At 38.5% G+C, this 20221-nt stretch overlaps 2 protein-coding genes across 6 annotated transcripts; one reads left to right on the top strand and one right to left on the bottom strand.

Annotated features, from left to right (window-relative positions):
• Positions 1 to 9: 9 nt before the first annotated feature.
• On the bottom strand, positions 10 to 2708 carry LOC107093907 (transmembrane protein 14C-like). Of its 2 annotated transcripts, none has more exons than XM_015389262.1 (5): positions 2641 to 2708; positions 2090 to 2177; positions 717 to 818; positions 414 to 501; positions 10 to 188 (listed from the first exon to the last, which is right to left on the bottom strand). In XM_015389262.1, exons 2-5 carry the CDS (start codon positions 2163 to 2165, stop codon positions 128 to 130), a joined length of 327 nt encoding a protein of 108 aa, XP_015244748.1. In that variant the 5' UTR covers positions 2166 to 2177; positions 2641 to 2708; the 3' UTR covers positions 10 to 127. The 2 variants fall into 2 exon arrangements, with proteins under 2 accessions (XP_015244748.1, XP_015244741.1); XM_015389255.1 differs by lacking the exon at positions 2641 to 2708 and adding an exon at positions 2282 to 2410.
• Positions 2709 to 5739: 3031 nt separating this feature from the next.
• Positions 5740 to 19181, top strand: tfap2a (transcription factor AP-2 alpha (activating enhancer binding protein 2 alpha)). Of its 4 annotated transcripts, none has more exons than XM_015389625.1 (7): positions 5740 to 5869; positions 9836 to 10255; positions 11290 to 11341; positions 12734 to 12959; positions 13587 to 13705; positions 16007 to 16148; positions 17439 to 19181. In XM_015389625.1, the coding sequence occupies exons 1-7, from the start codon at positions 5837 to 5839 to the stop codon at positions 17725 to 17727; spliced, it is 1281 nt and encodes a 426-aa protein (XP_015245111.1). In that variant the 5' UTR covers positions 5740 to 5836; the 3' UTR covers positions 17728 to 19181. The 4 variants fall into 4 exon arrangements, with proteins under 4 accessions (XP_015245111.1, XP_015245104.1, XP_015245097.1 ...); XM_015389618.1 differs by lacking the exon at positions 5740 to 5869 and adding an exon at positions 7211 to 7420; XM_015389611.1 differs by lacking the exon at positions 5740 to 5869 and adding an exon at positions 8170 to 8594.
• The last annotated feature ends 1040 nt before the right edge of the window (positions 19182 to 20221 follow it).

Below are 20221 nucleotides of genomic sequence, written 5' to 3'. Positions count from 1 at the left end.
AACAAGACATTTATCATCAAACTTTTTTGTATTTTTGACCAAAATAACAGTGCATGTACAATTCTGAGAGGCTGTTTTAAAACATGACCAAACTGCAGCTGAAGACTGTTCTTGAAGAGCTTTCACCTCATGAGGACGCTGCAGGTTTCTGGAGCAGCGTCAAACCCAGCTTCCCCACCATCAGCAGGCTGAAATGAGAAATTCACACTTCTAAACAAATAAATAAATAAAATAAAAAAGACATGTACTACAACTTGACTGGAAAAAAACAAAAACAAAACAACCATTACTGATTATCTAAAATCCTTTGCGACAGTCGACCCAAATACCACCTTTAAATCTCTTTTTTGCATGGCCCACTGATATGTTGTCTGTAGTTTGTTGCGCTATTAGAGATGTATTTCAGAACAAACCTTGCTCCTGCCATCAAACCAGCTGGCATGAACTTCCTCGACCCATAGAACCTCTTCCCCATGACGGCGGACAAAGCTCCAGAGGTAGCTGCATCATTAGACATGACAGTTAATGAACCAAGTCACAAAAAAAGTTGATTACCTGGTTAAGATATATTTTACTCAGACTTTTTCACAAAATTATTTTATTACTTTTTGGATTTTATTAATCATTTTGACAAAAGTTAACCTGAAGACCCATCTCTGACACCATTCCCAATCAGATGATTAGTTACTATATGTGTTCAAAATATTTGCACATACCTAAAGACACCCAAATATTCTTGGGGTCATTGGAGATCTGGTAGGCTCCAAAACCTGCGAGCCCCCCAAAGAGCAGTCCAGCAGCCAGTGAGGGGACACTGCCTGTGTTTGGGAGAGAGAACAACACTACACTTATGAACCCGTCTCCATTTTATTTTATTTTTTTGAGAACATTTGCTTACTTTATTAAATTAGAATCCATCTGTATTATAAAATGTTTTTATTGCCTAAAAAGATGCATATTTGTCTTCAAGGAAAAGGTACGCTTGGCTTGTTTTCATGTGATTTATTAATGCATTAACTAAAATGCTTTATAAGACCTAAAGGAAAATGTTTTAACTTTGTTATAAACTGTTAGAAGAAAAAGGAAAAGCAAAATATCACTTAAACTAGCCATATTATAAATAAATAGTGATCTCTGAAATGCAATTCAATTTGTTGTGAAACTGACTTTTATAAATAGGCTGCCACCATCTGCCTTTAAAACATCACATAACAGACATTCAACAAATTCATCAGCTTTATCATAAAATCAAACTAAGATCCCACCTTCAAGCAGTCTTGGGACATTTCAGGACTTAATGTCATAAACAACAACATCTGACATTTAAAATTTTGATTTTTTAACCACTTGTAGTACGTTTTTATTAATTTAACAGTTACAACTATAGCCCACTGCTCCCCAAGGGGATGGGTTAAATGTAGAGTTTTAATTTATCCAGTGTGAGATTAAGAAAGTTCAATTAATATTTATTATTATTGAATATGAAAAATGTGGAAACACTTTCCAGTGGTAGTGCATATTTGTATCGCGGACTCTTTAGTCAACTAAACAGATGGATATAGAGAAATTAATTTGGAAAAATGTTAAAACAGTGCTAAGGTAAAACACATGTTTTTTTTTTGTCTTTTGTTTGTTCTTGATTGAAAAAAAAAGAGATTAGAAATATACCTTAGCAAAAAATAGTACTAGAAGTCAATTCTATTAAGAATACTTAAGTATACCGAACAATGTACTTTTGGTGTACTTGAAGTATTGCTAAAGTAATATTTATTCAAACTAAATTGGGGCATTTTTAAGTTTACTAAAGTATACTTTAGTAAACACTAAAGTAAACAATAGTATAGTCAAGTACACTTGACTATACTATTGTTAAGTATATGAAATATTGTTTAGAATAAGTAAACTCTAAGTGCATTGCCTGATTTTAAGTATGAAATTAGTGCACTTTTAGTAAACTTGAATAAACTACTTTTTGCTAAGGGATTTCGTCCAAGAGTGGTGGAGTATGCAGGAGTGGTTTAAAACTTACTGAATGCACTAAAGTGAACAGACTGGATTTGCTTTCAGGAAAACATGAAACATTTCTCACCTGCTTTCACGTAACCAACGACTCCTCCTGATGCCACAAGAGTAGCATATCCATATCCGATCCAATCTACAGACATGTTGTTAGGCGCCTGGAACAACAACCCATCAGAGGATGAGCGGAAAAACACAAAAACACTTGATGCTGAAAACATTAAAAGGCCTATTTAACCTGTTTGACACTAATTCTACTTACAAAGGAAGAGCCATTATTAAAGAAGCTGTCTGTGTCCTCATATAACAATGAATTGTTAGAGATAAATAAGTGAACGAGGAGAACCAAAGGAAACATTATAACCTAAGAAATGTCCACGCTGTTATTTATTAGGAAGACATCTCAATAAACAGATGGACACATGGTTAGGTAAGCGCGTTTGGCTTAAAAGATAAGATAAACTGCTGCACAGAGCTATGCCCCAAGTATTTGACAAGAACAACAACAAACACGGAGAAAATATTTACCCAACGGACACATTGTGACTTTTAGTGGCATATTAATTCAAAATGACAAGAGAGGAATGTTTAAAAATGTATAAATATAAACTGAGATCCAACCTTGCTCCTTGTTTGTCCTCTGTCCCCACAAACCTTCTTTGTTTCCCGCCGGAAACAAATTAAGGTTGCGCACAAAAGCCGGAATCTGATTTGGTGGCTGATGGGAAATGTAGGAGTAGCTTTTTCATAACAGGGGGCGGTGCTGCGTTAATCAGGCATTTCAAGCCGAAACATTACTCTTCAGATAACGCAAGTTAGAATAGAAATTAAGATATTATTTATAAAAATATACTAGCTCATTAATTTATTTTAAAAAAATTATTAAAACAAATACTCATGAATGATTTTAATTTTTATACTAAATAGTTAACTGTAGTGGTTACGTTTTTAGGCCTTAGGTTTTTCCATCGCCCACGTTATAATCAAACAGTCGCATTTGCAAAAATGACTTACAAAGAACAAGATAAAGAAGAAGAAAAAATAAAATAAAAACATGACTTATCATATGTATTTCAGTTATTATGTAAGTTAATGTTTTTGTCTGAGGAAAACCTAATCAGTTTCTTGGAGAGGTAAAAAGAGCAAATAGCCTAGAAAATTGCACAAGTAACAGAAAGGACACATTTTGGTTAATATAATTCCAGTGTTGCAGAGTTTAATGGAGGGTGATAATTCTGTCTTTGGATAAAAATAAAAAAACAAGTGGAACATCACCAGCTGTGTACATTTGTTTCCTGCCGCTCCCCTCCTTCTCCACCCCAATGGAACCCAAAATGTAATGTTTAAAGTAAAAAAGAAATATAAGAATGACTTTTCACAAGAATGTCTTCTTGTGAAAAGTAGACATTGGGTAAAAAAATCCAGTACATCGCCACCAAAATCCAAATTAGGATTCCACATTTTCTCTTAATTTAATCATATTCTTCTGGAATCTTTATGGTAACATTAAAAGAACTTGACAAGAAGCGTTGATTACTTTTTTTTTAATAAAAGCTAAATGTTATTCTTATATTGGCCACGAGGTGGCACCAGAGGACTATATTAGCAATGAATCTGAGCTCGCAAACGTCCTTTATTTAAAGTCATTTCGCTCATTTAGAATTCCCATATGATAAATAAAGAAAAAAGGCAATAAATGATGGGGTTTTATGCATAAAAGAAAAATGAATAATCCTGTTCCAACTATTTTTTTCTTGATTAAGTCAAATGTTTATAAAAACAAACAAAGAGAGAGCTGTGGTCGGTGCTTATTTATACACAATTTGGAGTAAATGCAAATTATTGTCTTATCAATTGATTACCTAAATGAGAAATAAATTATTTCAACGGCTCCCATGCAAAGATTAATCTCATCAGGAGGTTCCATAGCCTAACCTCCTTTGGCTTTCCGCGCACTTCTGCAGAAGAAAGGTGGCGCTAGACTACAATTCAATTATCTACAGAGAGCAGAGTTTGGATTCATAAGATTTTCAACACTTGTTAAAAAATGACTTCTGATTACTCAATGCACTTCAGCCATGGAGCGATTGGCGTGATGGTTACCGATGCTCTGCGGTCAAAGGCCACACATTGGCTCCATTCCACACCAAGGAGAAAGGTGCTCATGTGTTTGGAAATGGAGAAATAATAAACTAAATGACATTGAGATAGAAAGGAGGAAACACAGATTGGATAATCAAATTATAAAATATTTTTAATAATTAAATGAATAATAATAATAATAATAATAATAATAATAATAATAATAATAATAATAATAATAATAATAATAATAATAATAATAATTCTGCCTACCCCTGTTAACCAGATCGGGTAATTTGACAGACCTTACCTGAGGCCCAGTGCCTGCTGTGTGCAGCGCCTGCAGCCATGCAGGCCCCATTCATGCAGGCTGGATATTCAAACGGGACCCGGCTCCATTTTGAGAGGAGCCAACCCTCTAAAGGTTACGCTTCAAAAGTTATTCCTCTCCTGAGTAGACCCTGAAACAATATTTCTGATCCCAGGACTATCTCTCTAAACCCCCCCCCCATCTTCTTTGTCCAGGTCTGCACTATATAGCTGCAGGTATTGTGTGTGTGTGTGCGTGTGTGTAGTTAAAACGTGTTTCCTTTTGAAGTCAAACATCTTGTTTTAAATATTAACACCAGAAAAAATCTATAGAGAGACTCCGCGTGGAATTATGCAACTGAGAGGAAGAAAAAGAAGAGCAGAAAAGTGAAAATTTAATAATTAAAGAATTCAGTTCTATCATAAACTTGAGTAAATGCATTACCTAAAACTTGGTTTTATATTAAAAAACGCAGTCAGTTGGTTTATAGACTATATTTGAAGCAGGATGAGGTTATCAGCAAGTTAAAGAAATTGGGGTGTAGAACAGGAAAAAAAAAAGGAAAGGGGGGTTTAAAACGTTTGACCACAACATCACCTATAAGAGCGCGCGCCTTTCTCTACTGTTTGTGTGAGGGAGAGTGTGTGAGTGTGAACGAGTGTGTAAGAGGGAGAGATCATTCGCTCTCAGCCCGAGGGCTTCACATAAGTATGTATTAGAAATAAACAGCGGATAAATAAATAATGACCCTCACAATAGCAGGACCCCCCCTCCCCACCCCAGTAATAATGATGCTGGCAGTTAACCTTCAAGTTTTTTTTTCTTCTTTTTAAACTGACACAGTTTCATTTGCAGAGAGAATTCATGTTTTACACCAAAACAGATCATATAATAAAACAACAAGGGGAAGACTAAACGACTTAGAGAAAGACTCTTTATTAGTCTTTTTTTTCACTCAGTGCAAAGCTCCAATAAAAGTTTTACATTTTTATGCAGGTTTCTGCAGTTTTAGCACTACAAATTAGGATGCATTGCACTTCCATACAGAGAAGAAATGAGACTTTTAGTCTTAATTTTAATTTGAAGACTGAAAAAAGATTTAAAAAATAATAATAATATATATATATTTATTTTTTTTCATTTGTGATTAATTAATTATTTCCTTCAAAGTCTGACAGCTCTGACTTATTCAGCATTCAACCAATTCCTTGCCTTCTTCAGGCTTTTGCCTGTCCACACCCGCGTCAGTGCGCATGCGTCAGGTGGGCCTACACGGCTTTCCTTTTTTACGGCCAGGTGAGGCGATCAGGTCTAAGTAAAAAAAAAAAAAAAAAGGGGGAAAGGTTTACTTTGGGACCCGAGGCTCAATGAGATAGACACGGTACCGGAGCGACCAAACCCACCACAGGCAACAGAGGACAAAGAATGTCAATTATGGGCAAAATGGGAGAATGGCAGGTATGTGCTGCTTATACCTTATAGGAAAAAGAGGCTGTAGCGAGAGAGAGAAAAAAGAAATCCGTTAAATGTGTCAAAGTGTTAGCTTGTTGTGGCATGAAGTTGATCTGTAAAATCTGGTTTGGTCTTCTGCTATGTTAGATTTCTCAAACGAGGTGAAACAAAATTGTTTAACATCCTTTATTCTTATTTTTGAAGTTTTCTTTCAGGATTATTCTAATGCATACATAAGTCTTTATCTTTTTATTCTTACTTTTAAAATGTTCCTACATATTATGCGTCATAAAAACGCACTCCTTAATCGGAAAAAGTAAAAGTTGTTCAAGTTGCATTTCTTTGATTTCTTTAACACTTTCTATAAACCAGTAAATCCTCAATCCGTGCCAGCTGCAGATTAACGCTAAAAAACTCCACCATTCAGTTTTGTGTATTCTTATTCTGCAGATATCTAAAAGTTTTATTAAAAACTGACCTTTTCTACACGACCTGGACTCTTGATCGAGGGTAAAAAAAAAAAAAAAGAACATCAATTGGGTTTCGTTCGCTTAAACCCAGCCGCTTTGGATTCATTAATAACAAATGCCTGAAAGAAAAACAGGGTGCTCCACCAAAAATGGTAATCCGCTGGTTAAAAGCACAAAAAAAAGAAAGAGGGGAGACAACGCCTTAAAGGAGGCCGTCGACCTGTCTGCTGACCCGCGACCTGCTGAGGTGAGGGGCTCTGCCGGCGACAGGGCAGAGCCAGGCTCCCAGTAGCCGCTCATTCAAATGAAACAGGAGCCATGTTGTTGTGTTAATTATTTACACTCCCCTCCTAAACCCTGCTACCTTACAGGTAAAGTCAATGAAGCTGCAGAGCTGTTTGGAATGGCTCACCTTTAACATGAAAGGAAAAGCCACACTCTCAGTGGGATTAAAAACAGCTTGGAAGTTAGAGATTAAAAAACATGGCTGGGAATTTACATTAAATACACTTAAACTAATACAAAAATTTAAAAAGCGCAATATTACCGATCAGCTTTTAGTTACTTTTTGCGTCTATGTTCTAGATTTATAATTCATAAGGTAAAAATCCCACAAGAAGTCGTCCCGGTTGCATGCAGGAGCCCCATGCATGAATGCAAACACCTCAGAAACAATAAACAAACATGTACTTATGGACTTTTTTTTTTTTTTTTTTTACCTGTGCGCTCCATGTCCATTGGTGTTGATGTGGTGTGAACACATATACAAAAGGGGGGGAAATCAAACGGCTGTTGATATGCTAATGAGGCCCTGTGCCAGTGTTATTACAGAGCTGCTCCAGCCCTCCACTTCCACCATTAGAGGGAGACCTCAGAGCGCAAGACAGACAGACAGCAGCAGCAGCATCAGCAGCAGCGCGCTGGGCAGCTTCAATAAAAGTAAAGATTTGATTTTTTTGGTTACTACAGAGCGGGGGACAGCACAGTTTCACTGAGTGAAAACAAGGCTGCTCACCATAGGTACTTCCACAAATCCATGACAATGCTTTGGAAATTAACTGATAACATTAAATATGAAGACTGCGAGGTAAGAAACTTTTTTTGGGATTTTTTTTATTTATTTTTTAATTAAATTTTATTCTAGATTTTTAGGTGAGTGAGGATAATTACTTTGAAACACTAATTTAGTATTTTGATCTTTTTTTATTATATCAAAGCGAAAATTTAGGTACAGATCTTACGCATTTTTTAACAAATGTATATTTTTTTGTATATAATACTAATAATAACAATAATAAATATTAATAAAAACAATATAATAATAATAATAATTGCGCGAATAAAATTCAACTTCACTTTCTAATCTGTACAAATATTAACATAAATATTGTTACTAAGAAACAAACAAACAGACATTCACTTACCATGATTTTATTTGAAATATGTATTTTTTTTTCCAGAATGCCTTGATTAAAATTTAAGTGACAGCCATATGCTTCCTTTTTTTTTTTTAAATAAAAAGCTATTCCTGCTGTAGTTTGAAGCCTTTAAATAGTTTTTTTTTTGTTTTGTTTTTTTGAGGAAACAGCCTTCCTGCGAGTGTATGTGGAGTGCTTACTGAGTGAGTGAGTGAGTGTTGTTTTGGACACAGACAAAGTTTTGGCAGTAATATCAGAGGCTTGTTTAGTAGTGGAGAAGCCAGTTGGACGTGTTTTTTTTTCTTTTCTTTTTTTTTTTTTCACCCGCCTCATGTGCGCACAGAGACGGACATGGATCTGGAAAACAACAACACCTAAGAAAGAAAGAAAGAAAGAAAGAAAGCCTGGGCAGCTTCTTGTTTTCTGTTATGTGGAGCCTTTTAGTTTGTACTTGAAGATCCTCGCGGCTGGTATCGATGCAAAAAGTATCAAAAACATTTGCATGTGAAATCCTGGAGTGTTTCGTAATTCTTAAAACCGTGTATGGGCAAGCAGGGAAGTGTTTAAGTGGTGCGTAAAAGTTCGCTCGGAGCGCTCGATCCAGCTGCTCTCACTTTTTTCTTTTTTTATTATTATTTTAAGAGTGTAAGGCGTTTATTTTTTCCCCCGGATCAAAGTTAATGTCAGCCGGTGTCGCTCGGAGATCAGAGGGAACCGGTGAGTACATTCGGAATGAGAAACAGGAGCCCGATGGAGGACAACTCTTCGGAATCGGAGGTGGAAAACAAAGAGACATGCGGTGAAAACGAAACGTCGTCTGCTGAATTTTCACCCTCTTCAGAGGTGCACATTAATTCCCTCCTCCGATCGGCTTCTTCTTTCTGTCTGGGTCCGCATCTCTTCATTGCTATGTCATTCTTTCTTTCACTTTTGCGCTTTGGCCCTGGGACGCTTTTAAAATGCCCCCCTTCTTTTACCCCCTCTTCCTGATTCGCCAGTCGCCAGTGAATGTCCCTCTTTTTTTGTCTCCCATTCCACTCCCCTCCTCTCTCTCTCTCTCTTTCTCTTTCTCCCTCCCTCTTTCTCTCTCGCTCCCCCATCTCTGATTAGATATACTGATTCCTCCTTTCAATGGACGTCATTTAAGCACAGACTCCTGCCTTGAGTTGCGTCCTCCACTTCACGCCAGATTTCCGACTATTCTTCCTTTATTATTAAGTGTTGCTGTAATATTAACAGTCATGATTGCGTTCCACTAGGAGTCCAGGAGGGACGACGAAGAAGCGACTCTATTTTTTTTCTCCTGCTAATATGAGCTCAAGCGAGGGGGACGGTATAGCACTGTGATAGAAGCCGGAGTAACTTGCAGATCCAGCAGCACCGAATAATATCTGCATTTTATTTAGGCGCAAATGACGGCCGGCTCGGATCTTACCACACCTTTCTGATGGATTATCGTCTTGCTTTCGAGGCGCATTTCTGATCCTGCGGGGAGAGAAGACTCTTTTCTGGGGGGCCTATATAATTTTTCCCCTTTTTCGCCCCCCTCCTCTCTCCTCTTTAAACACTAAGAGTGTTTTTTTAAAACAGATTTTTCTTTTGCCAAATCGCACCAAAAATCCTTAAAGATGTTAGTGCACAGTTTTTCCGCGATGGTAAGTTTGTAAGAGCCTTGGCATATTAGACTGATTCTTATTTTATTTTCCCTATGTCTTTTTTTTTCTTTTTTTGTATCATTTGCTTCATTCTGCGGACATTGCATGCTTAAAACCAGCGTTCCTTTTGTTGGAAAAAGGGGTAAAAATAGTGGATATTGTCCAATCTGGATTTTGGATTTTTCTGTATTTTATTAATTTTTTTCTTTATGTTTTTCTTTCTTTTTTGCATTTTTTTTATGTAAATATAGTGGGAAAACTGATTAATTTAGGCTTTTATATGAGAGCAGTAATAAATTCATGCACCAAGGCCACAGTGCCCAAGTCATCGCCTTCAGTATCCAGCGGCTAAAATAGACTGGTGCATGACTGTGAGGCTAAAAATATATGCTTATGTCTAAAAATGACTTTTCTCTTCTTCCTTGGCAGGACCGCCACGATGGTACCAGCAACGGGACAGCCAGGCTACCTCAGCTGGGCGGCGTGGGTCAGAGTCCCTACACAAGCGCCCCTCCGCTCTCCCACACACCGAACTCGGACTTCCAACCCCCGTACTTCCCTCCGCCTTACCAGCCCATCTACCCACAGTCTCAGGACCCGTACTCACACGTCAACGACCCGTACTCCCTGAACTCTCTGCACGCCCAGCAGCAGTCGCAGCACCCGGGCTGGCCGGGCCAGAGGCAGAGCCAGGAGAGCGGCCTGCTGCACCAGCACCGCAGCCTGCCCCACCAGCTGTGCCGGGAGTACCGCAGGGAGGTTCTCCTACCGTCCGGCCACGGCATCGATACGGGATTGTCGGACTCTATCCCCATCCATGGAATACCTCACCCTTTAGACGACGTTCAGGTAAGGCAGATTCTCCTTTTTCTATCTGAAAAAACCAACAAGAACATGTTATAATAAATTATATACTTTTTATATATTATGTGCAAACAATTTATATTAATTAAGTATTGCAATCGTATTATATTTTTAAAAAGCACGCGTGAAGAGCTTTTAAAAAATAGATGAAAAAGAAAAAAATATATATTTTTTGTTTTGTCATCATGCTTTTTATTTTATTTACCTATTCCTAAAAGTAAAAGTCTATAATAATAATAAAAAAAAAACCTAAAATAATATTGGAACTGTTGTAGGGCAACATATTTATTATTTTCAAATTTGAGCAATTAAATTATAATTTTTTTTTTTAACCAAAATTGAGCATTAAAACCTTTGCATGTATTCGCCTCATCTTCTGCGTGACTTTTATTAGATTTTTATTCTTCCGAGCAAAAGCAGATGCAGCCTCTTTATTCTGTGCGAACAAAAACACCGATATGACACTTTTTTTCCCTTTTTTTTTTTTTTGCACACACGCTAACAAGAGAATTGAGTTTGCTGTATTGAGTTGAGGCAGCTGCGATTACTAAAGACGTATGATAAACGAGCTCCCTTACAGTCAATAAAGGCCCGTTCTTATTGAGATGACTCTGGCCGCTTTTTTCCATCAGAAACAAACACTGATCATTCTCTAATTAGTTCATATAGGCCTTTAATAGGCTGCGACTCTCGTAATTACTAACCAATCATAGATTTGAAGATTTTTTTCCCTTCCTCTCCTTGCTTGTGGAGCCAATCTGACGGCGAAATTAGGTCAGGATTGTGGGGCGAAGCAGTGCTTCGTTATTTAAGTCTGAGTTTTTGTTGCTATTTAAGTTAAAACCCTCCAAAAACCTTAATAATAACAGGTATGGGCCTCCTGAGCCTCCATGTCGGCCGATAACGGTGGCTTCTAATTGTGTCAGGCTTTCTACGTGCAGAAACATCCCAAAGCTGCATTCACTTCACATATTTTGTGACTAAAATTGTTTTGTTTTATTTTTGCATTTGTTTCATAGCCTGTTGAGGATCAAGGAATACACATTCCCGACCAGACTGTAATTAAAAAAGGTAAGCAATTTCCTCTGAGATATCATGCATTTTTTTTTTCCACCCTCCAAGCTTCAAACACACACATAGAGCCATGTACACACCTACATCCATTCTGCTCCAGAGAACTCAGCGCAAAGCGGTGATGCCTGACTGATCCTAATACGCACTATAGCCTATTTTTCATTACATGCTTTCCAAGTGCATCAAACTGGCTGCACCTTTTTCTTTTTTCCCCTTCCTTCGCTGATGGAATTTACTGTCAGCGTTTCAGCGCAGCGGGGAGATGAGTGGAGCTGGTGGGCTTTGTAGGCCCCTGCTATTTGACGGTCAAAAAAAATAAAATAATAATTCTAGGCGTATATATATAGAGAAGAATCCAATAGCTGCAATCACGCAGCATGGCCAAATGTAAAATGGATGTTGGTACCGGTGGAAAGAGCACAGGCCAAGTGTGTGCAGGAAGATAATCTGCCATTAAGGAGAGGGAATCAAAACTGGGCATGGAACAAAATTACTGGCTGTGGTGTTATTATCTTTAAATGGAATTTTCATATGTTAGTTGGTAAAGCTTTTTGGAATCATCCGTCTGGTGTATTTTTAACATCATTTGCTGTCAAAAAAAAATGTAATGATTAATTTTGGAGATGATACAACATAAGGAGGTCTTTCCGTGGCCATAGTATTTTTTTGTCAGGTCAAATTAAGATCAAGATCCACAGATATTTTGGTCACCCTTTTTTTTTGCTCGTTTTTGTTTTACTACAAAAATATATATATATATTTTCTACTTATTCCGTCACTATATCTGGGTATCAACATGATAATTGGCTTCTGATATTAGTAATCTCAAGAGTTCGTTTAACTCCTATTGTCTCCATTAGGCTCCCTTGAGCCATTAATGTCACAAGTGATCTATCCAAAGGCGCACAGTTCCCCCCTTTGTCTCCGGTTACTGCACACCAAAACGGTGTAAAGCCTTCTCCCCTTCCCCCACGCACCCCCACCCGGTGTGAATTCACACGCGGCTGATAGTGTTTTTTTTTTTTTTTTGCTAGATACAGAAGATATGTCAAAATATGTAGACTTTATTGAATATCTCTGTTCTTTGTGTGCAGTAAATATATATGTTTAAAACATGCTGTTTAAGTGCAAAGCTGCTGCTGTTTCCAACTGTGTGCTCTGAATAAGTATGGTGTTTTTTTGTGTTAGAAATAAATATGGAGAGTATTTACAAAGCGTGTTTTGTTCAACTCTTCTCTATAAGCTATAACCTTTCCTTAAATAGTTAAGGCTCTTTATTGCATGAAATTCACTGAGGATATTTCTTTCTCTCTCTCCTCCTCCTCCCCTCCCCTGCTTCCCTCCATCCATCCCTCCCTCACTGCCCACCTCTTCTCTCCCTGGCTAAAGGTCCAGTTTCTTTATCCAAGAACAACAGCGTCTCCGCCATCCCTGTAAATAAGGACGGTCTTTTTGGAGGAGTGGTCAACCCGAACGAGGTGTTCTGCTCGGTTCCGGGTCGCCTGTCCCTCCTCAGCTCCACTTCAAAGTACAAGGTCACGGTGGCTGAGGTGCAGAGACGCCTCTCGCCGCCCGAGTGCCTCAACGCCTCTCTGCTGGGAGGGGTGCTGAGAAGGTGAGCTTGTACAAGAAAAAAGTGCAAAAAAAAGTGCAATCTCTCCCCCTCTCTCTCTCTTCACCGTGTCTCTACCTGTGCGCGCGTTTGTGCGCTCTTCTCTCTCTCTCGTGCGCTCTCCCTCCTCTGTACCAAGAATAATTAAAATCGACCAACCATGACACCTAGCTCCTGCATTTAAAGCAGGAGGGGTCTGTTAAATTCCATATTAACTTCCCTTAGCTCTCTCCCTCCTTCTCTCTCTCTTTCTCTCAAATTAATGTAGGCCTAGTCTGTTTCAAGCCCCAGCTCTGTAGGCCCAGTGAAGGCATTACACATGAAAACATTGGTCTCTGGTGAACTGTCTACTGAAGTGCTGCAGACACGCAGCCAGTAATAGCACTGCCTATTAAGCAGGACTTTATTTATTCATTTTGCTCTGTATTTGTCTGCTGGTGATGAGGCTCTTAGGGTGTTATTTATTGTTTGCACCGGGGCTCTCAAATTAAATCAGAAATAGAGTGATGTTTATTCGGAAGTTGATTTTGTTTTTACCCAGAAAAATGTGTTTTTATCTGGGTTGATGTTCTTCTATTTTTTTTTTTAATATATAAGAATAAAACAATCTGCTCTGTTTTAATGTTATAGGGCCAAGTCTAAGAACGGGGGTAGATCTCTAAGGGAGAAGTTGGATAAAATCGGTTTGAATCTACCTGCTGGAAGACGCAAGGCAGCCAACGTCACCTTGCTGACGTCACTAGTTGAAGGTAAGTCCAGTGTCCACAAATCACGTTTTTTTTTTTTCTTCCTTAATGCTCCCGCGATGTCAGGTACTTTTATAAAGGGAGAAAATGTTATATTCTACCCCCTCTCTCTCTTTCTCTGTGTTGGAAATCAGCATATGCACTCATCCGTGTAATGTGGACCGACTTTGCCTCGCAAGTAATAAAGCATGAAGGATGTGCGTGTGTGTGTGTGCGCGTGTGTCAAGAGTGAAAGAGACCCCCACGTCCACGCAACACAGAGTGAATGGTGCTGGTAATTCTAGTGACTCTGCAGCGTTGGCCCTTCGCTTCCTGGAGCGCACTCGCAGGTCCACGCCTGGCCTAGTTTATCCACTGGATTAATTTGTGTTGAAGTCCAGTTAATTATTGAGTGCTGCTTGTTTATTGGGCACTGCTGAGGCTCTTTCACCTCATGGATGAGAAGTCGATTGATTTACCAACCCCGCGTTGCTTCAAACATTAATACAGTCTGGATATATAACAATGCATGAGGCAGATTTTTTTTTATTATTCTTTTCGTTAATAGCTTCCCCCTGCGTTGGGTTTTACAGTGAAGACATGGCATGCAAAATGGCGCTTGCATGTGCTGACCTATTGGGAGCTGAAGTATGTTTTGGGGGCCTATTAAAGAATAAATTAGGCAATTATGGTGGGCAAAAGAGATGCCTTTTTGCGCGACTGGATACATTCGTCGGCTCGCAGAGTTGAGCCTTATTAATTCAGTGCGGTGGTATTTTGGTGTGCTGCTGGTTTCCTAAAAGGTGAAAACCCGCAATGGTTCATTGGTCCCAAACCAGTTAATGATTGCTGCAGACCAGGACTAAATGTAATATTTAGGGTAGATAGTTTCGCAGAAATTTGCTCCTGTGCAGTGACGAAATGAAGGAGGGGGAGGACCAAGATTCTGATGTCAATTTATATATTTTCAGAATCTATTTACCTTTATTGCCTTTGTTACTTTTTTTTTCTTGGTAGAAGATGCATTTAAAAAAGAAATGAACATTTTTAGTTGAACTTACTCAGAAATGTGTAATAGTTCGGATAATTAGGTGTGTGGTATGTTATTTAGAGTAGAAAAAGCATCATCTGGTCATACTGTATTGGTATGGATATGAAAATGTCTCTATTTTTGATGTGTTGAATTTCATGTACAGACTAAAGCAAAAATATTTAATTAAAACCCATAAAATCTGGCATTTTTTAAAATGCATATTACACAAAATGATCTCCTTTAAAAAATCTGCTCTTTGTATTAAAACACAAGGGGTGTTATATGCTGGTGTCACTGCTTTTTAGTGTGGCTTTCTTTTCCAGCAAAAGTCTAGTTTCAGCAAGCTCTCTGGCAGTGAGCAGCAACAAAGGAGGCAGCACTTCCATGCTCTGTACAGCTAAAATAATATTGGCATCCAAATTCAATTATATTAAATCATAGTAACAGTATTACATTTCAAACCAGCAACTGCCTGCTGCAGAATAAAGCTCACAGAAACACAGCGTGGCTTTCTTAAATAAGAACCCCACTCCATTTTTTTTAAAATCAGAAAACCCCCTAGAAAAAAAAATAAGAATGATAAAAACAAAAACCTGGATGGTGTTTCTTGGTTAGAAATTACCCAATAAAAAATTCTTGATTGTGGACGATGGCCAGTGTGAACTGACTGACAAATTGGGGCTGTTTTGTGTTTTTATTGTTTATGCTCGTTCAGTTTTATGGAAAACTGTTTAGTGGACTTCAGCTAGATGCTTACTTGGTGCGTGCGTTCTTCCGGGTAAAATAAATAAATAAAAATCAACTGGTCCGGTGGATTAAGCCCAGAGACTTCGTGGAAGAAATTTGCAATGGGAAGAAGAAAGAACAGAGTGGCTACTTAAATTTGCAAAGGTGGAATAGCTGGGATTTAGCCATAAAATAAGGTTTCCTGATGCAGGCCTTTCATCAACCTACACATTGATAATCAATGACATGGTCATTAGCAGGCAGCTCCGTGTAGTTTTCATTTCCCCTTACTTTTCTCCTGCTGCAGAATTTGACATGTATGACAGCTCCCGGGGCTCCTTTAATATTATTTCCAGGCGTTTGTTATCATCATGATCATCAATGTTGCTGGGAAAAGCGCACGTGACATAACCCCGATGTCTTAACGCACAAACCCCAAAGAGCGCAGCAGTTTAAATCAGATGAAAAACTTTTTAAATATTTGATTTGACCATATTTCAAAAATAAAAATAAAAAATGTCCTCTAAATCGAATGTTTTTTTTTTTCTTGTCCCCTTTCCTCACAGGCGAAGCGGTGCATCTTGCCAGGGACTTTGGTTATGTGTGCGAGACCGAGTTTCCAGCCAAGGCAGTAGCGGAATATGTAAACCGTCAACATTCCGACCCAAACGAACAAGTCCAAAGAAAAAACATGCTGTTGGCCACGAAGTAAGTGTGATCATCGTCCGTTTTCACCGTCTCCCTCTGTGCCCAATGTGTGGCCCTATAGCTGCGTGTTCATTTGGCAGCTTGCGCACACGCATAACCCTCCACCCCCACCCCCTTCCACAGACACACACTTAGCAGAGCGATAAAATGCACCACTCACGATGATCTTTTATCTATTCATTAGCTGTTTTTTTCACGCATCAACCACAGACTATTAACAGACTATTAGGTATTTAATAAACAAAAATTGCTTTAGATTTCCGGTGTTGACACACTTCATCCAGCTTTATTTTAAATTTCACTTGCAAGCAATCCTATAGATTAGAAATAATCTGTTTAAGATGATATTTACAGAGTTTTTTTTTTTTTTTTCTCTGTCTTTGCTCATCAGCTTCTTTACGCACCGTGGTGCCATCAGTCTTTCAGTGAGACTGGAGTCCTTACAAGGCTCAGAGCAGCAGAGGCCAGCATTTAATACCGATGATGGGCTGCCATAATCAAACAGCTGTCAGCCATAACTGCTTATCGCAGGGACTCTGAAGTGTTGTTAAGACAGGCGGCCAATGTCAGAAGGGGCAGAGAATCTTAAACATGTATTCCAGCCTTCATTTCTTAGGATAGGTCACTAAAAAAAATATTAGCGTCTATCTTGCTTCAGTTTTGCTGTTGATATGTGTTTCAAATGAATATGCATTACCTAATAAACACACATTAGGCAGTAAATATTTAATCTGCACTGCAAAAATGATCTAGAAATAAGTAAAAATGTCTTAAGTTAAGTGTATTTACCCATAAATTAATGAGGTAAATTAGATGTTTTTCCAATGGAATGAGTATTTTTACTCCTAAAATAACATAATTAGATAATATGCACTTTAAATAAGACAATTCAATTGTTTTTTTTCTTATTTTGAATGTAAATTGTTTTATTCTATTGGCAAAGTGTCTTACTTGCCTCCTCAATTAAAGAAGAAATGCCCCTTTTTTAAGAAAAAATTTCTTAGTTAGGTTTCAATTTTTGCAGTGTATATCCGACTGTTGACTTTTAGGGAACTTTTAAAAAAATGATATCAACCATGGAATGAATACATTGCAGGGTTTTCTATATGGAAAATAAGAGGTTGAAATAAATCAATTAGAGAAGCTTACTTGCCTTGAGCAATTTAAAGCTTTATGGCTGCTTACTTTTAAAGTGCGTCATCTGTATAAATATATATATTTTCCCATTAGGATACTAATGCATGACTTTGTCACTAATCTCCTCTTATATTTGCTCCATTTTTTTTTAAGGCAAGTCTGCAAAGAGTTCACAGACCTGCTGTCCCAGGACCGCTCGCCTCTTGGAAACTCCCGGCCGCAGCCCATCCTTGAACCAGGAATTCAAAGCTGTTTGACCCACTTCAGTCTCATCTCACACGGTTTCGGGACCCCAGCGCTGTGCGCGGCTGTCACGGCCCTCCAGAACTATCTGACCGAGGCTATTAAAGCCATGGACAAAATGTACCTCAACAACAACCCCAACAGTCACTCAGATAACGGCACTAAAGGCGGGGACAAAGATGAGAAGCACAGAAAGTGACGTTTCCTCCTCGACCAGTGGGGGGGCAACATGCCAGGGGCGCTTCTTCTGCACCGACCCATACAGCATCCCCTCGCCCCCTATACCCACCCGATATAAATATTATAAATATCTTATAAATATTATTGATAAAGTTAAACGTGCCACTTCCTGATCTGATCTTGCGCCGATTTTTACATGTTTTCTGTTTTCACGCTCACTTTGGATTCAAACGGGAAGCGACGCAAAGAATCTTCCTCTTCTTCCAACACCTGAACGATATTAAAAGGGTTATTTAAAAAAAAAAAGAAAGAAAAAAAGAATGAAAGAAAGAAAAAAACGAAAAGAAGCTGCAGAGAAATCGCTCCAGGGCGAAGGGGAAAGGTGCACTGCCTCACCCAGAAGACTTTTTATGTACCCCCCCCCTTTCTCCACCCTCCTGTTTTTTTATGAGCTGCAACGAATGGACTGAAATCCAGCGACCCCCTTCTCTATATCTCACTTTTACGATTGTGACAAGAGAGGAAAAAAAAAATAAAATAACGAAGCTAAAAGAGGATGAATTCTTATCAGTATTGTGAATAATAAACTTGAAAAAGCAAAGAGAAATTTCACAGCTCTCCATGTCATGACTTCAGTTGTAGACTCCCCCCTTCTCTTTCTCTTCTCTTTCTCCGAACGACCAACTTGAACTTTTTATTTTTTTTTTTTTTTTGTTTTGTTTGAATTTAAACACGATTCACGGTTATATAAGGGAATCCGTGTTCATGTATGTATATATTTATTTATGTGTAATTTAATGGGAATTGTAAATATGGTGCGTCTGTTGAAACTTCTTTTTTTTTATTTATCTGGTGCCTCCTGTTTTAGTGGGTTTTGAATATTCGGTTAGTTCTTCATGTGAATTTATGGTTCTAGAAAGCAGAAGTTTTTGGGGTATTTTTTTTTTATTATTATTATTTTATTTCTCTGGGATATTTCGATTCAGCCCTCTTGTAGCATGCTGAGGTGACACTGAAGCAAGTGAACAAATTTTAATAGAAATAAACTTCAAATTTCTCTCAATATATATCAACTTATTCAGTTTTTTTTATGATCATTTGACCCCGAGGTAATTTTGTTTATTTTGTGTGTCTAATTTGCGTTAATAGACAAGCTTCTATGTGTTGTGCCAATCAGAATACGTTTCACCTCTTGTTCTCTTCTTGAAGCACCATAAAAGCAATAAATTGAATATTGTCGTCCCCCCCTCCACCCCAGTGTCCGAAAAGACATTCAGAAAATTTTTCTTTTCTTTTTTCTTCATTTTTTTTTATTTGGAACCACCTGCTATCTTGTTATATGTCCGATTATGTCCAAAACTGGAGGCGGTTTTAGCTGTATTGTATAGACATGTGCTGGCAATAGTTCCTATGCCTGTCAATGTATTATAGTCCTTTGTTGCCCAGAAAAAAATAAATATTTGATACGCTTCATCTCGATTTTTAATCATTTTTTATCATATATATTTTTTCCCACTTGCTCGATTTTTTTTAGGGATGTAATTTCAATTTTTGTTATTTTTCTTTTCTCACTCTAAACGGCTACAGTAATTGAGTTTAAGCCTCCCTTGACGATTGCTCCTCGCAATAAGCGGCTGAACTCATTGTTTCCCTTAAGTATAATAAAAGAACAATCTTACTTTAAACTCCCTCAGTTCAGAGCAGCGCGGATCTCTGCGCAGGCCGAAGCGGCTCACAACAATGGGCGCGCATTCGCGTTTGAAGTGCGCAGCGCCACCCCTCCAGCTAAAACCCTCTGAGATGTGCAGAGGCCTGGTGTGCGGTGTTTGGTCGTTGCGGGCTATTTTTTTTTTTTTTGGTGCGGTGAAAGTTATTCAAAGACGCGCATCAAATATTTGTTCTGTTTGTTTGCCTCTCGGTGTAATCAATGCACAATCAGCGCTCAGTGTTGCGTTTTCATGCATATCCAGATAAAATCTTCTCCTGCAAACTGATGTTCAACCTGATCTTTATTATTATTATTATTATTATTATTATTATTCTTTTTTTCGTTCAGCAGGTCTTGTTTGGGCCTTTCTATTTTGCGCACAGGATGCAGGTCATTGCATAAGGTCTTGAATCAGGGCATGTCTGTATATTGATGGTTCAGTCTGGACTGATGATGCTTGCATCTTATTAGGCTATTGCTTCTTGCTTTTCCCCCCTATCTGGCAGCTATGCAGTTGAAACCTCTGCACATACATCCCCCCCCCCCATTCTCTGTTTCTTCTCTTCAGCGGCTGTATTTATTATCTGGTTTGGGTTTAATTCTGAGGCAGGCAGAGAGTGACTGAAGCCTAACTGTACATGTCCTTGGCATAATTGCGATGCGCAGTGCTGGAGCAGGTGAAGCGCGGCATTGTCTGTCAGGGCCTGTTTTTGTTGGCTCAGTCTTCAGATTGTGTGTGGGATCCTGTCCTCAGGCACAATAGCTCACTCATAAAGGGGGGGTGGACTGCACGGCTGCTATGGTG

The sequence above is a fragment of the Cyprinodon variegatus genome, unplaced genomic scaffold, assembly GCF_000732505.1.
Source record: "Cyprinodon variegatus isolate N-32 unplaced genomic scaffold, C_variegatus-1.0 Scaffold20, whole genome shotgun sequence".
NCBI classification, from domain to species: Eukaryota; Metazoa; Chordata; class Actinopteri; order Cyprinodontiformes; family Cyprinodontidae; genus Cyprinodon; species Cyprinodon variegatus.
The sequence above is the reverse complement of the archived record's forward strand: the minus strand, read 5'-3'. Positions and strand labels throughout refer to the sequence as shown.

What these genes read in the sequence shown, in the direction of transcription:
- LOC107093907 (XM_015389255.1), bottom strand. Translation starts at nt 2,377, where the DNA reads ATGTTTCCTTTGGTTCTCCTCGTTCACTTATTTATCTCTAACAATTCA. An exon ending in CGTTGGTTACGTGAAAGCAG is followed by an intron (nt 819 to 2,089) that starts GTGAGAAATGTT and finishes TCCCAAACACAG; the next exon opens with GCAGTGTCCCCTCACTGGCT. An exon ending in GGTTTGATGGCAGGAGCAAG is followed by an intron (nt 189 to 413) that starts GTTTGTTCTGAA and finishes TTCTCATTTCAG; the next exon opens with CCTGCTGATGGTGGGGAAGC.
- tfap2a (XM_015389611.1), top strand. Translation starts at nt 8,484, where the DNA reads ATGAGAAACAGGAGCCCGATGGAGGACAACTCTTCGGAATCGGAGGTG. An exon ending in CCAGACTGTAATTAAAAAAG is followed by an intron (nt 11,342 to 12,733) that starts GTAAGCAATTTC and finishes CCCTGGCTAAAG; the next exon opens with GTCCAGTTTCTTTATCCAAG. An exon ending in GCTGACGTCACTAGTTGAAG is followed by an intron (nt 13,706 to 16,006) that starts GTAAGTCCAGTG and finishes CTTTCCTCACAG; the next exon opens with GCGAAGCGGTGCATCTTGCC.